The 16,096-nt window shown below is 41.9% G+C and overlaps 1 protein-coding gene and 1 long non-coding RNA gene across 3 annotated transcripts in view; both read left to right on the top strand.

The window, feature by feature from the left end:
• The window catches only part of NPR3 (natriuretic peptide receptor 3), an 81,048-nt gene that overhangs the window by 43,439 nt on the left and 21,513 nt on the right, over positions 1–16,096 (top strand). For both annotated transcript variants that reach the window (XM_061615878.1, XM_061615868.1), the window contains exons 4-5: positions 7,723–7,858; positions 15,070–15,164. In XM_061615878.1, coding sequence (XP_061471862.1) covers positions 7,723–7,858; positions 15,070–15,164 — 231 coding nt within the window. The remainder of the gene's footprint in view (positions 1–7,722; positions 7,859–15,069; positions 15,165–16,096) is intronic.
• Positions 1,586–3,684, top strand: LOC133379848 (uncharacterized). Its single transcript, XR_009761288.1, has 3 exons — positions 1,586–1,735; positions 2,026–2,130; positions 3,536–3,684. It is a non-coding gene; the product is annotated as an uncharacterized LOC133379848 (long non-coding RNA).

The raw sequence follows: 16,096 nt of genomic DNA, 5'->3' as shown, positions 1-16,096 counted from the left end.
AAGTGTTCATTCATAAATCCATTTTGCCCTGATTCTGCATGACTCTGATTTTTTAAGAGTGTGAAATGCATATTTAAAGATTTAATCACAAGATACATGTTAAATACATATTTTATGTCAGTGTACACTTTTCTAAACAAACTTTAGCCTTAAAGTACACATTTTAATGCATTTTGATACATTTTTAGAATTGTGTCTCAAAATTCAGTGGAGCTTGAAATCCAAAGATAATCATGTTCCAGGAGGTGCAAATTAAGTCAGTTTGCTTTAAAATGCAGAAAGTAATTGTCGTCCACCCATCGTTTTTAATTACTTGAAGCACTTACATTATCAGATCTATTTTAATCAGTGCATACTTCCTGTGCTCTGGCTTTTGGAATTCTTAGGGCCAGTTTACAGAGAAGGCAGCTGCCGCACAATCACATCAGGAGTGTGTGATGCCACCATTAGAGTTGCATGGAGGAGACATTGGTATGAAGTAGTGTGGGTGCTGTGTATGTGATTTCTGCGTGGTAGTGACTCATAAACTGTCCCTGTCCACTGGGTGACCTTGGGCCAGTCACTGCCTCTCATCCTCAGAGGAAGGCAATGGTAAACCCCCTCTGAAGACCACTTACCATGAAAACCCTATTCATAGGGTCGCTATAAGTCAGAATCGACTTGAAGGCAGTCCATTTCCATTCCATTAGCCATAGTGGTGTGTTTTTAAGATGCGTGTTTTCTGTGTGCACCATTACACACAGAAAAGGAAGCAAACTGGCCCATGACGTTGAACAGGATATGGCTAAAGCTTTCCCACCACATCTCTTTCTGCCTTTGAAGCTCCACGTCCTGCAATTTGCTGGTGTAGCACCTTGAAGGCCCCATCTGTTTGGTTCAAGTATTTTTGGGTGCTTCCCTCCATGCTTTCCTGTTATATTGGCCTACCACAGCTTCTTGTTTGGTGCACCACTTGACTAAAAACCCAGTGGTCCAAGATCTGTCATAGACCCTTGTTAGATGTGCAGAGAATCTTGAAGTGCATATGTGTTTCAGGACCATGTTGGTGCACATTTGTGTTTTCCAAGATAGCCGACATGTGGATGTGTGATAACTCATGAACAAATTATGTAGAAAGCTCATTTTGGGTACAGAATATAGGGGGGTTTAGTCAAAGAAAAGCAGAACTATTACTATTACCACCACTAGTTCCTAGTGGATAGACAGAATCAGGAGAACCTGTGTTCAAATCTCTGCACAGCTATGACACTCACTGGGTGACTTTGATCAGTCACCGCCTCTTAGCCAAGGTTGGGGAACTGTGGCCTCCCAGATGATGCCAGCCTACAATTCCCATCAAACCTAACCAATGGACCATGGGCGTTGGAGTCCAACAACATCTAGAGGGCTACAGGCTCCTCAGCTGTGCCTTAGCCTAACCTAACTTAATCTCCTTTTCACTATACATCTGATTGACAAGGGTTTGGAATGAACAAGAGGTGAATACCACTAACATTCCTTGCTTGTGAACTTTGCTGGGTATGACTGGCTTCAATCAGAATAAATAGAACAAACCTGGGTTTCCTTTGCACTTCCTTACAAAAAGTGAGGTCAGCTTAATTGTGGAAGGAATGAGATGTCTGATGCAGAGCCAAGGGGCTTGTCTCTCCTAGAGCTAGATTCACAGCCTATTTAATTCCGTCTTTTTTTAAACACTCCCATTGGCTTTGTATGTGGTCCTAAATCCAGTGAAGCGGTAATTTGGTTTTCAATAGCAGAGAAGACAATATGAGAAACTTTTGGTGTGTGTGTTTGTGGGGTTATATTTATGGGTTTTATTGTGAGCTGGCAAGCAAACATTGCTAGGAGCTTACAGCCATTTATTTTATGGCTCATCACTTCAAAAAGAGTTTGGTAAAAAAAGGATACAATGGAGAACCCTAATAAGATATCCTGTTCGTGGAGAAGGGAATTTGCTTCCTTGTTTGTAAGACATTTGCCATTGTGATATATAGCCCCTGTTTTTACTGTAGTGCTCTTCTACAGATGTATACTGCATCAAAAGAACAGACTGTGGCTGTAGGAAATTGAGTAAATGTTGAACTCCCCCCCCCATTTTCGCCCTTGTGTGTCACAGCCCAGTGCCTGAAGGTTAGTAGTTTATATCTGAAAAAGTACAAGTACAAATGCATATTGTAGCTGCAATTAAGATTGTTTTTGAAGTTCTGAGCAGTTTGTAGCTGTAATTTGGCCATTCCCCTCAAATGTAATCTTTCATATGTCTTTAAATGTAATGCTGTAGTATTGGTGTGTTCTGTGGTCAAGTGGTAGCCCTTTCAGGAAACCGTAATACCAGTATGCATGACTTAACCACCATAATGTTTCATTAGAGTTTATTTAAATTCACTGTAGTTTTTTTATGGGGATTTCATACAAGTATGGGGGAGGCCAAAAGCAATAAGCAGTAATGTGACTATACGCTTTTTCTTTTTTCAAATAAGATTTGATACTTCCAAAGGCTTTTTGTTATGCCCTGCAATGTGACGTGAGGGAGCTGAGCTGAAGTGAGTGGTAAAAACGGCTTTGCCAAAATGAGCATTACTCCTTTGCAGCTATTGTTTTTTTGCTGAGTAGGGTTGCCAGCTCCATGGCCTGAGACTGATCCTGTATCTTTAGGAGAAGAGAAGGTCAGCCAAGTGCAGGTTGTTCTTGCAACTCTGTAATGGGAAAAAACACAAGGTGGAATTCTCCCTTCCCCCTGCACAACTTTGAAAGATACAGAAGACCTCTTGGAGGCCGGGCTGTAAAGGTTCACAGTGCTCAGAAGCTCTCATTGCCCTCAGGAGAGTTTTCACTGGAACAGACTTTCTTAGCATCTAATGGAAACAGGGAGCCTGGCAACCAAGAGGTCTTTTGTATCTTTAAAAGTTGTGGAGGGGGGAGGGAGAATTCCACCTTGTGGTGTTTCCCATTACGGTGTTGCAAGAACACCTGCACTTGGCTGACTTTCTCTTCTCCTAAAGATACAGGATCAGTCCCAGGCCATGAACCTGGCAACCCTATTGCTGAGTATCATCTACATTGCATATGGGCATCTTCAAAGCGGCCTAATACTAGCCCTCTTTGGGAGTTATAGCCACAAATGGGCAGTGCGCGTAGAAAATGGTGATAGGGCCATGTCTTTAGTCCTGCCCCTTTCATTGCATCCCCACTCAGCCATAAAGCTCACTGAGTGTCCTTGGGCCAGTCCTAAGTTTAACCTTCCTCATAGCATTGCAGTGAGGATAAAATGGGAAGGGGGAAGAATCATACAGTATATACCACCTTGACCTCCTTGGAGTAAATATGTGGCCTTTCCAAATGTTCCTTTCATTGTGCATTCATGACGGTTTATGCTCATGATGGTGTTGGGGTGGTTATCTGTGACCCCACTTCCAATACTGTTTGTGCCTGCAAAATTTTGGGGTGGGGATATACTCCATTGCCAATTGGCGCATGTCCCATAGTTTCCTGCTGAAATCCCATGAACTCTTGTCCCACTTTTGTTCCACTGCAGCACAAGAGTGCCCCTCCGGATGGCAACAATATGGTAACATGCAGAAAGCATTGCAGAACAACTAATAAAGTGGAAATGTGTGTGGACAGTGCAGTATAACTCCACCACTAATGCACCATTATTGCCTCAGTGAAATCTTGCAGTCTGGAGGGGCCCATTAATGTGACAAATAAATAAATAGTGTTGTGGGGGCCCTTTCTACTTGAGCGATTAAGAACCCTGGGTTTTTATGATGCAGGAAGCCTCCATGTCTAGGAAAGGCCCCCACTGCAGAAGTTACACTAGAACATGAGGGAAGCCAGCATGAGCTGTGTGATGACATGGAACCACACCCCTGCAGCCCTTTTCTACTGGTGCTTCTCCTTCCTATGTGTAGTGCCTGAAGAGGGCTATAGAGTCAGACCATTGGCTCATCTAGTCCAGGACAGCTTACTATTCCGATTTGCAGAAACTTTCCTGGTTTTCAGGCAAAAGTTTATTCTCCCTCACCTCCATGTGCAATGAGCATGCAGGCCTGTCCTTAGCATGTGTGGGGCCCAGGGCAAAAGCATAGTTGGGGGCCACCCACATTCTTTCTCACTTTCAAACCTCCCGCCCAGAATAAGCCGGCAAGCGCTGCCTGTAAACGTGCTGCACAGCTGATGAGCGGGTGGCAGGCAGCACAAGGAAGCCACTCAGGCAGGGGATTCAAACCTCCCGCCTAAAATTAGCTAGCTAAGCGCCGCACTCACACCCGCTTCACAGCTGATGAGCGGAGAGGGGAAAAACCGCTCAGGCACACAGCCAAAGAGCGGGAGATTCCCCAAGAGCGGGAAGCGGATGGCAAGACTGCACGGCTGAAGAGAAGAAACCCTGCCACAGCCCAGCTTCTCATCGCCAAGCACGGGGGCCCCCAAAGCGCGGGGCCCGGGGCAACTGCCCCGCTTCTCAGTGCCTAGTAGCGGCTCTGCAAACATGTGTAGGGGCTGCAGACTTGCACACTTCCTTCCTGCTCCTGTTGCCAGTGCTACCCATGGTGGCCTCATCTCACCCTTTGGAAATCTTTAGAATACACTGCTAAAGGAAATGCCATTGACCTTAGGAGGAGATAAGAACTCATCAGCAGGCACAAATATTGCAGAATCATCTTAAGTGTTCACAGTGTACAGAAGTTGTGTAATTTTATAATGGATTGCACTCTCTTTGGGGTCTCATCATACCGTTTATTTTAACTGTGCCCAACTCTTGCAATGTAAAATGAAAGCTGAATTTCAAGGGCTCAGTGCCCAAAATCTAGGCCAGTTTTTTTTTAAGGAACCAGAAGCTCCTACTGAGCTTACTGCGGTGCTAAACCTATGTGTAAACTGTACCATCTCAGACTGCAGGTTGGGGCTTGCATGACTGAATGCTTCCCCAACCAATCCAGACAAGACTGAGATGCTGCTAGCGGGTGGTTCTTCTGACTGGATGGTGGATGTCCAACCTGTCCTAGATGGGGTTGCACTCCCCTTGAAGGAGCAGGTTCGTAGCTTAGGGGTTCTCCTAGAACCATCTCTGTCACTTGAGGCTCAGGTAGCCTCAGTGGCCTGGTGCCTGGCGCCAACACTGTTATCTTTTCGGTGCCAGGTCAAGACTTTCCTCTTCTCCCAGGCATTTTAGCATGTGTTTTTAAATTGTTTTTTTAAGTGTTTTTACATTTGTATATTTGTTTTTAATGTTTTTAATTGTTGTAAACCACCCAGAGAGCTTCGGCTGTGGGGTGGTATACAAATGTTGTAGTAGTAGTAGTAGTAGTAGTAGTAGTAGTAGTAGTAGTAGTAATAATAATAATAATAATAATAATAATAATAATAATAATCCTCTCCATACAGAAAATGTCATGGAAGTGTGTTGTGGCTTAGTCTTCTTTCGTTCATGCTAGTTTTCTTTGTGTAGAGTTATTTTTTTCTTAAAGCATGTAAGGGAGAAGGTAGGCTGATGTGCTAGGTTGTTATACAAAGGGATTCCACCCCCCCAACAGAGAAGCAGTCAAATGAAGTGGTACAGTCTTAACTGCAGGTCTTCCACCTCAGTGAGCAAGACACTGTTTTTCATATGAAAACCACCCAGAATGTCTGATAAATAAAATGCTAAAATTCCAGTGATGTAACTGCCATCCTCAAGTGCCAAAAGATAACACTGTTCCTTCTTGTTAGTTCAGTAAACATCTAAGGCCTGGGGAGTGGACAGTTAAGATCATCATTCCTCTAATAATTTTGGGAAGAACCAGGAGCTGCAGACTATCTAGCTGCCCAGGAAGAGATGCCAACCCACAGAAATGAAAACAGCTGGTGCTACCTAATCTTCTTAGCTAGGTAGCTCACTGCCAGGTTGGCGGGGGGTGCTGTTTCCTGTGCCTCCTTGTCTAAATGGCAGCTTATCTTATTTTAATAATTTATTTTGCATCTTATGGCCCTTCAATAAGCAGTGGTAGAAGTGAAGACTCGTGTAGCTCATCCCATTTAACGAAAGAGACATACAAGTTGGGAGACTTTTATTTATTATTTTACCCCCAGGGCCCTCTCTTCCTTGGCCTTGCCTTCTCCTCCATCTTGCCCATGCTAACTTGGCAGGGAGAGGAAAGAAATGCTACAGAACAGGGTAATTCTGTAGTTCATGTTCCAGCAGAGGAGGAGTCTATTGAGCAAAGTCCAGAACCGGTGGAAGTGGAAGGCAGGCTGAGAGCTGGGGGAGGGCAGTCATTACGCAAACCAATTAATCTGTGGAGTCCAAAAAAGGCCTCTCTCCAAAACATTATAATGGAGAGAGAGTATTTCCATATTCAGTGAAGTGTGCTGTGTAGAGCTTTGACTGAAGGATTTCTGCTGTTGGCGCAATGACAATTATACTGCTATCCTCACAAGAGAAACTAGAGTTACAGTGTGATCCTGTACATGTCTACTCAGAAGTAGGACACACTGTTTAATGGGGCTTATTACTCCCAGGTAAGTAGGTGTGGTCAGTGCTTTTTTGTGACGGTACTCACCAGTATAGAGTACCGGCACCTCTTTATTTGTTGCCCACGGCAACCATTTTGTGCTGGCACCCACTACTTTTATCAAGGCATGAGTACTGGCACCTCATTTTTTTACAAAAAGAAGAAGAGCAGCACTGGGTATAATAGCCTTAATGGATTATGTGTATAAGCACATTGTTGTAGACTCAAGAGTGTGTCCAGGAGAGGGTTTTAATGGCTCAGTTTTGTATAAAGCAAAAGCAGCCATCATGCTGACCTCCACATGTCTCTGGACTACTGTTTCCGTTGTCCGTGAATGCTGGCCATATTGGCTGGGACTGATGGGAGTTGTATTTCAATGACATTTGGCGGGCACCATGTTGGCTACCCATGGGGCAAAGCATGCCGTCAGGAGGAGACCTCATGTCTGCCTACTCTTTCATAACTGATTCCTAAAGGCAGTCTGCAATTCATCCTGCTGCGCCCAGTTAAGTTTTTACAAGCATGTTGACTGAACTAGCAGACTAAAAAGCTGGCCTGTCCTCACTCTCTGCTGTGTGAGCTTTGTGCTTAAGAAAAAAATACAATAAAAGTGGAAGAAATTGCAGGGGACAAAAAACTTTTTAACATCACGGCATCACAGCAGGGGACCCATAGGAGCAGTCATTTTTTAAAATATATATGTAAAAAACAACTTTAAAAAATGACCAAAAAACATATTTCAGGCCTCACAAAAAACCTCTTGTCAGAGGATGCAGCCCATGGGGCACAAGTTAGCCACCCTGTATGTAATTTAAATGAAATGTGTTTAATTCTTTTTAGTATTTTATTTTAGATTTTGTAACCTGCCCTAGGACCTATTGGTAAAGGGTGGGCAATTAATAATAATAATAGTAGCAGTAACAGTAAAAATACATTAAGCTTAGAGAAGTTCCCAGCCCATTTAAATGTTAGGATTCTATGAAGAATGACATGCACCAGAATTTACCTACCTGAATCTATGTGGTGTTACAGTATTGTTTGAATGTAGATTTTCCATCAATAAGCCGAAATTATTGGAAATTTTGTTTTATCACAATCTCAGACATACTTCTATTTTTTGCAATGGCTGGCTGATCTTCATTAGCATGTATGAACTGTGATTTTGCTGCACTTTGCAAACAGCCCTTTTGTTATGGCTCAGTATATTAATGAAACTTTGTTTTGCCCGTAGGTTAACATGTTTGTGGAAGGATTCCATGATGCTGTTATCCTCTATGTTCTGGCCTTACGTGAGGTTCTGAAGAATGGTTTCACTAAGAAAGATGGAGACAAGATTGTCCATCAGACATGGAACAGGACGTATGAAGGTGAGAACAATCAAGTGCTTAATAGGATTTTGTTATACTCCAGTCTTGGCAAAATCTGTGACTTTTTTGCTTTTGGAGACATAATAAATACATTTAGTTCCTACATGTTACTGGTCACATCTTCTAGCTTCTTAAAATTAAAATCTGCTGATACCATTCTATGAGATGAAAAATAAGGGAGTGTCCATACCTTTCCCATAATTAAAATTGCTCTTTGTGTTTATTGAAGGGATGGGGAAACTCTGTCCCCCGCCGCCGCCAACTGGATGTGGGGCTCTTGGAGGCTTCCTACCTACCCCAGGGCCTCTCTTCCTTGGTCTTGCCTTCTCCATCTCATCCATGCTAATTTGGCAGGGAGGGGGAAAGCAGCAAATTACAGATGCTGGGAGCCTAATCTGAATGAGAACCCTGGCATGGGGGACGGGGACATTAACCCTTTGCTCCTTGCTGTGGTCCTGATCCCAGGAGCCCTTGCCTGCAATTTGCATGCCCCCCCAAAAGGATCCATTAAAGCGAATGAATCATTTTTTGCCAGTGCAAATTGCGGATGTAGAGGATCCTGATGCAGATTAGGCCCATAATGCTACGTATTTGCATTGGGGCAGAAACTCCAGGTGGTGTGAATGGGAGATTTTTCTCCAATGCAGATTGCAGTGAGGGAGTGGTGTGAGGAGATGGATGGATGGCAGGAGGGTATGTGTGTGTGAGAGAGTGAATGGATGAATGGGGCATGCGTGTGAGAGAGTGTAGTGTTTGTATTTCTGAGAGAGTGTGAGGTTGCCACTCCCACTTTTTGCATAGGCAATGCCCACTGCTGTCACGTGGCCCTTGACACATTACTCCCAAGGGAAGGTGGCCCTCTAGAGCAAAAGATTCCCACCCCTGGCGTATACTATTTACAGCAAGAAGGAAGAGTAAGGGGAAAAAAACAAAAATAAAGTGGTCCTTGAAAGGATGAAGTATAAATGAATCACTCCTGGTAGATAATTCTTGGTACAAAAAAAGAAGTGGTCAGTTGCAATAAGGAGGTAAGAAGATCTCTCTTTCCATCCACAGATGTAATAGGAGCTTTTTTATCATTCCTTAACATACCACCTTATGCTTCTTGTGTTGTGCTTGGAACACTTCCTGCTGCCTCTGGCTATCTACACAGATTAACAGGGACAACATACACTAAAATGGAAGACTGTGAGATGGTTAGTTTCAACAGGGTGTATAGATAAGATGCACATACACTGCATCTTAAGGAACTACATGAAATAGCCCCATTTGGTACATATTCATAGTATCGCTCTCAGTAATTTTCTATACAAAGAAAGCCCTTATAATAGTAACTTAGCAGCTATCATTAAGGTTCTTGGCTCTTTCCTTTTTGAAGATTGCAATTCTTTGAGTCTTTCATGTGCATATATTAGCTTGCTTCCTCACAGTGCTTCATCTTTTCCATTTAGCTTTTTTTTTTAATCTTAAAAGCCTGGTTTGATAAAAATGCACAAATGCCAATTCTCTTTCCTTTTTGGTGTTGTGTTGGATTTTGAACTGTGTTTTTTTCTGCGTGGGTGTATGTGCATCCAGAGATGTTTCAGTGTCACCATTTGCTGTTTCAGATTGTGTGTGCCAAACATGGCCAAGGTTTTCAGTGCCCAAACGTTTGGACCCCCTCCCCTACCCCCATCCTGAAAATCTTAGAATCTATGAATAACCTCAAATTCTGGAGCTAACACCCCCCCGTATATTAAACTTCGTAAGGTCATAGGGACTTCACTGGTAAGAGCAAGCTGCTCTTGCCAGATGCATCTGTCATTTCTTACAATGTAAGATTACCACAATTTCCAGTGGAAGTACTTAAACTAAAGGAAATATTTCCTTTAGATAAGAACCCAGCAGTGAGTTCAGAAATTGGAACAGCTCTGAAAAACATAATGGCTCACTTTCTCAGCTTCAGCAAGTTTTTCTTCCTTACGATAGTCGGGAGGCATTGGGTTGGAAGGGACAAGAAAACTATCCTCTCCAAGCCTTTCTTCATAGCCAGGCCCTCAATAAATTCACCACCACCACCAATTAATCCACATAATCTAGACCTCAGAAATTAATAATAATGATAAGAAAGTAATAGTAGGCAGAAGCTGAAGGGCAGCCATAAAGAAGACCAAGGGGGAGGGCAGGAAATGCCGCCTGAATAATCCTAGTACTTTAGGGGCACCATGTTATTTATGTTCCTGATACCACCAGACTAGAATAAAATTTGTGATATGCCAATTTGAGAGCCTTTGGGGGCTATAAAGGAGAATAAGAACATAAGAACAGCCTGCTGGATCAAGCCAGTGGCCCATCTAGTCCAGTATCCTGTTCTCCCAATGGCCAACCATATGCCCATGGGAAGCCTGCAAGCAGGACCTAAGCACAAGAGCTCTCTCCCCTCCTGAGGTTTCCAGCAACTGGTATTTGGAAGTATACTGCCTTCAACCATGGAGACATAGCATAGCCATTGTGGCTGGTAGCCTCTGATAGCCTTATCCTCTGTGAATTTGTCTAAGCCTCTTTTAAAGTTGGTGGCCATTACTGCCTCTTGTGGGAGCAAATTCCATAGTTTAACTTTGCTCTGTGTAAAGAAGTACTTTGTTTTGTCTATCCTGAATCTTCCAACATTCAGCTTCATTGGATGTCCACAAGTTCTAGCATTATGAGAAAGGGAGAAAAACTTTTGTGTATTCACTTCCTCCATGCTATGCATAATTTTATACATTTCTATCATGTTATATCTTATTGCCTTTTCTCTAAACTAAAAAACCTCAAATGCTGCAACCTTTCCTCAAAGGGGAGTTGCTCCATCCCCTTGATCATTTTGGTTGCCTTTTTGGGGAGCTTTTCCAACTCTGCAGTATCCTTCTTGAGTTGGGGCAACCAGAACTACGCAGTATTCCAAATGCAGTTGTACCATAGATTTGTATACAGCTTTGTGATATTTGCAGTTTTATTTTCAATTCCTTTCCTAATGATCCCTAGCATGGAGTTTGTCTTTTTCACAGCTGTCATACACTGGGTTCACATCTTCGAGCTACACACTATGACCCCAAGGTCTCTTTCCTGGTCAGTCACTGCCAGTTCAGACCCCATGAACTGAATGTGCAGTTAAGATTTACTTGCTCCAATACGTATAACTTTATTTATTTTTATTTATTTATTTATTACATTTAAACCCCTCCTTTTCATGATAGAAACCTGTATCGGCCCGTGGGCAAATTCAGCAGCTATATCAGTAGGATAGCTGTCTGTAGGCAAGGGGGGCTTGTATCCCCCCCCAGCTTTGGTTCTTTCTAGTTTAGCATTTAAGTATGCAGTTAGATGGGTTAAGGAACGGTTAATGTAAACATCATTAGCAAGCACAGGTGTATCAGTTGCTTCTAAGCTTGAGGCAAGTGTGAGGTAAGCACATAGCTTGCCAAAAGATGGGTAAAGGTGCCAGGACGTGTTGGTTATCTGCATCAGCATGATGTAGCCTTTTCTAGCAATTAGTGCTTATTTGAAGTTGAATAATCAATCAGATAACTGACAGTAGCTATTCTACTGATATAGCTGCTGAACTTGCCCACGGGCCGATACATACCACCCCCAGATGGCCAAGGGACATCAGTGTGCATGCCCCGAGGGCCAGTGCCCTATCCTTCGACCATGAGGGGTATCAATCATTACACATTACATACTAATAATACACCAACAATATAAGCACATGATACATAGGCAGAAAACCACATAAGACAGTGATCCCAATTGCAACAACTGGTAACTGACCACCCCCTGATCCCCTGAAAACCAGGCTGGACTCAGGTTACAGCTTGGGTCCAATTGCTGGTACACCACACCACCCCCACAATTGAACAAACACAGCATGATACATCTTAAACATTGAAACTTTATTGCAAAAAGCCATCAGCATAATTCCTAAAGGGGAAAAATAATCAAACAGCTCATATCCCCCACCGATATGCCAACAGCACAATTTAACAGCATTTCAAAAGGCAATATTGAAATCATCAGAAATCTTACAGCAAATCAGTAACAGCATTTCAAAAGGCAGTATTGAAATCATACACAGTCAACAGGCACTATTCATACACAGTCAACAGGCAGTATTGAACACAAGTTACAGCATTTTCCAAAGGCAGTATTGAGCACATCAGAAGAATTCTTACAGCAAATCAGTACACAGTTCCATATGCATAACCGCCACCCCCAGGCCAAGCTGAGAACTGGTCATGCTCTGTGCAAGACTTGCAGTCTGTTCTACGTTGGGTGTGCCTGAGGGCTGAAAGTTACCCAATAAACTTTCTCCTTTTAAGTAAACCTGCTAAGTCTGCCTTCTTCATCTCTCTGGTACCTCGGAAACCTGAATGCCCATTGGCCAGGGCATACAAAACCCAAGGCGGCTTACATATGGTTCCCAAGCAGTCTCTCATCCAGACACTGACCAGACCTGACCCTGCTTAGCTTCAGCAGGGAGCTGGCCTTATGTGCCTTCAGACCATAGCCTGGGACCATTTGTTTACATTGTTTACAATGTTTACATTGAATTGCACTTGTCATTTTCCTGCCCTTTCACTCAGTTTCAAGAGGTCTTTTTGGAGCTCTTCATAATCCCCCCCTTTTTTTGCAGCCCTGAACAATTTAATATCATCAGCAAACTTGGCCACCTCACTGCTCACCCCTAACTCTGGATTGTTTATGAACATGTTAAAAAGCACAGATCCCAGTACTGTTCCTTGGGGGACTCCATATTCTAAATCCCTCCATTAGGAGAACTGTCCATTTATTCCTGCTCTGTGTTTCCTGTTTACTAGCCAGACCCTGGTCCATAAGGGGACCTCTCCTCTTATTCCATAACTTAAGCTTGCTCAGGAATCTTTGGGGAGGTACCTTGTCAAAAACTTTTTGGAAAGTCCAAGTATACTATGTCAGCTGGGTCACTTCTATCAATATGCTTATTGAACTCTTAAAGAACTCTAGTAGGTTAGTGAGACAGGACTTACCCTTGCAGAAACCATACTATTTCTGCTTCAGCAAGGCTTGTTCTTATATATGCTTGGTTATTTTATCTTTAATTATACTTTCCACCAGTTTTGCCAGAAGAGACATTAAACTAATTGGCCTGTCATTTCCAGATACCCCCTGAATTCCTTTTAAAAAATTGGTGTTACATTGGCCAGATCTTAAGGACAAGTTGCATGTTTTTGTTAGAAGATCAGCAATTTCACATTCGAGTTCTTTGAGAACTCATGGGTGGATGCCATCCAGACCCAGTGATTTGTCAGTTTTTATTTTGTCTATTAAACTCAGAACTTCATCTTTCATCAGCACTATTTGCCTCAATTCCTCAGGCTCCTTCCTGCAAAAGTTAGTTCAGGCACAGGGATCTGCCCTATATCCTCCACTGTGAAGACAGACACAAATAATTCATTTAGCTTCTCTGCAATCTCCTTATCGTGCTTTAGCACACATTTGACACCCTTGTCATCCAAGGGTCAAACCACTTCTCTTGACAGTCTCCTAATACTAATGCATTTAAATAATTTTATGTTGCTGGTCTTTAGGTTTTTAACAATGTGCTCCTTAAATTCCTTTTTAGCACTCCTTATTGTCTCCTTGCATTTCTGTTGCCAAAGTTTGTGTTCCTTTTTGATCTCCTCATTTGAACAAGACTTCCATTTTTTGAAGGAAGCTTTCTTGCCACTAATAGGATCTTTGACTCTGCTTGTTAACCACACTTGGACCTGGTGGTACTTGGCATCCTCTTGGACCTGGAGGTACATTTCCTGGTCTATGGTATACACTCCAGTTGAGCTTCAAACATTGTGTTTTTAAACTACTCCCAAGCATCTTGGAGTGATTTTACTCTCTTGACTTTGCCTTTCAACTTCCTTTTTACCAATCCCCTCAGTTTGGGGAAGTTTCCTCTTTTGAAGTCAAATGTGGTCATGTTGGATTCTCTTGGCAATTGACAGTTTACATGTATGCTTAATTTAATAGCACTATGGTCACTGCTCCCAAGTAGTTCGACAACACTTATGTCTCACACCAGGACCTGGTGCAATTTTCCTAAATAAATCAGTAATATTGATTTCACTTAAAAAGAAAGTTTTAGTGCAGTATCACATGCATTATACCAATATGAGGAGAACTGCCTAGGAAGTTGACTACTCTAGTCACTATGGCCAGTGTGGTGTAGTGACTTGAGTGTTGGATTTAGGCTGGGGAGATCAGTTTCCTTTTCACTCACAAAGCCTTCAGCCAGTTGCTATCATTCATCTTAACCTACTTCATATAATTGCTGTGAGGCTGGAAGGGGAAGGGATGAGCCATGTATGCTCTTCAGGAATTGCTGTTTCACAGTTGACATTTATAATTGAAGACCTTCCTCTTTCAACAAGCCTTTTAAGTTGAGACCTATCCCAGTTTTCGTCTGTGCTGGAATTGCTTTTTAATATATTGTTTTAAAAAAACCTTTTTTTATTCCCTCCCCTAAACAATATGTTTTTTAACCCTTTTTATTTAATATGTTTTTAAAGCGTTGTTTTGTTTTAATGTATTTTAAGGTCTGTTTTTACGATGTTTTAAAGTGTTTTTAGTGCTTTTGTTTGCTGCTCTGGGCTCCTGCTGGGAGGAAGGGCGGGATATACATCAAATAATAATAATAATAGATATAAATATCAGTATTGATATTGAATGCATTTATATCCCACCCATCCTCCCAAAGGAGCGCAGGCCAGCTACTAAGCTATGCCAGCTCAAAAGTGTGAATGTATTAGAATTCTTTTTTTGCCTTTTGACTTCAGGCAAGCACATGTCTTAAAATATGAGCTTCCTCAGATCTTCCAGGATGCTGTCTTCTCTGTGTAAAATAATTTCCCCCTTAATGGCTTTAAAATATATATATATTTCAGCACAGCAGGGGTTCTGGAATAGGACTTCATTTTTATTTTTTCCACTTATACTAATTTCCACAAGCTGGGATTACTATATTTATGTTAGGAATTTTAGGAATGCAGACCCAGAGGTGAAATTACAATTTCTTTTGGAATGCCAACAAAAATACTGGAAGACTGATGAGGTTTCCTGCCATATCAGGCTATAATAATTCTGCCCTTTGTTTTTCTTGGAAGAATTATATATAGTCAACTGATTAATTTTTAAATTTGTCACCTGCTATTCACTAGGCATTGCAGGGCCAGTATCCATAGATGCCAATGGAGAAAGATATGGGGATTTCTCTGTGATTGCAATGACTGACCCAGAAACTGGAATGCAGCAGGTAAGTGCAGGAATAAATGTAATTGTAAATGCTGGACTGGAACAAGGAGCAGGAGGAAAAATGTTTTTTGACTCTTGCATGGTCAAGATAGATTATATTTCTTGCAAATCTCCATTTCTACTGAACCAATTCAGGAACGAATTTAGATGGATCTGGTATGAAAGATGGTACAGGTACTTTTTACAAAGCCCTGCAGCAGAACTTCATAAGAAAGCTTGATGCACAAGAGTTGGAAGAAACTGCCATTAAAATGCACACACACATTATTGCTGGATTATTAGTGGATAAACATCATCCTGAGAAAAGTGACATGGTATGTGTCAGGTCAGAGATTATGTGGTACCCCTTATTGGGGATCCAAAACTGAGGGACTGCAAACATTTTAGAAGATACTCTGAAAAGTAACCATGGCCTTGTTAGGTGGGCTGGTCAACAAAAACATGAGATACAATGAGGACAAAGGAGAATGCCTTGAGGATTAGTATTGTGAAATGACGGAACACTACAGTTGCATAATAGGAATACAAGGTCCTTGTTTTACAAATGTCATGGTCTTCGTCTGCAGAAATATAAGGCAGCATTCAACCTAATATTACATGCTAGAATGAAAAAACCAAATGCATATATATCAGAGGGATAATGTTTTAGACAATGGCATTGTTCAGAGGCATTTAGTTGTTACAGTGAGCAAGAGTATGAAGCAGAAGATGTGAAATTTCTGGAAATTTCAAAGCCATGGGGGGAAATCTTTCCAGGGGAGAATGGGGGAAACAGAAATGTTGTAAAATGAATATACATGCAATCCTTAATTTCTTATCAATACTAAATTTGTTTTAGCCTTTAACGACCTAAAATGGATAATTTATAACACAGCTAGCATATAAATTGAACTATTCACCATATTCATGAAATATACAGAGCAATCCTATGCA

This window comes from Rhineura floridana, chromosome 1 (assembly GCF_030035675.1).
Source record: "Rhineura floridana isolate rRhiFlo1 chromosome 1, rRhiFlo1.hap2, whole genome shotgun sequence".
Classification (NCBI taxonomy): domain Eukaryota; kingdom Metazoa; phylum Chordata; class Lepidosauria; order Squamata; family Rhineuridae; genus Rhineura; species Rhineura floridana.
The sequence above is the reverse complement of the archived record's forward strand: the minus strand, read 5'-3'. Positions and strand labels throughout refer to the sequence as shown.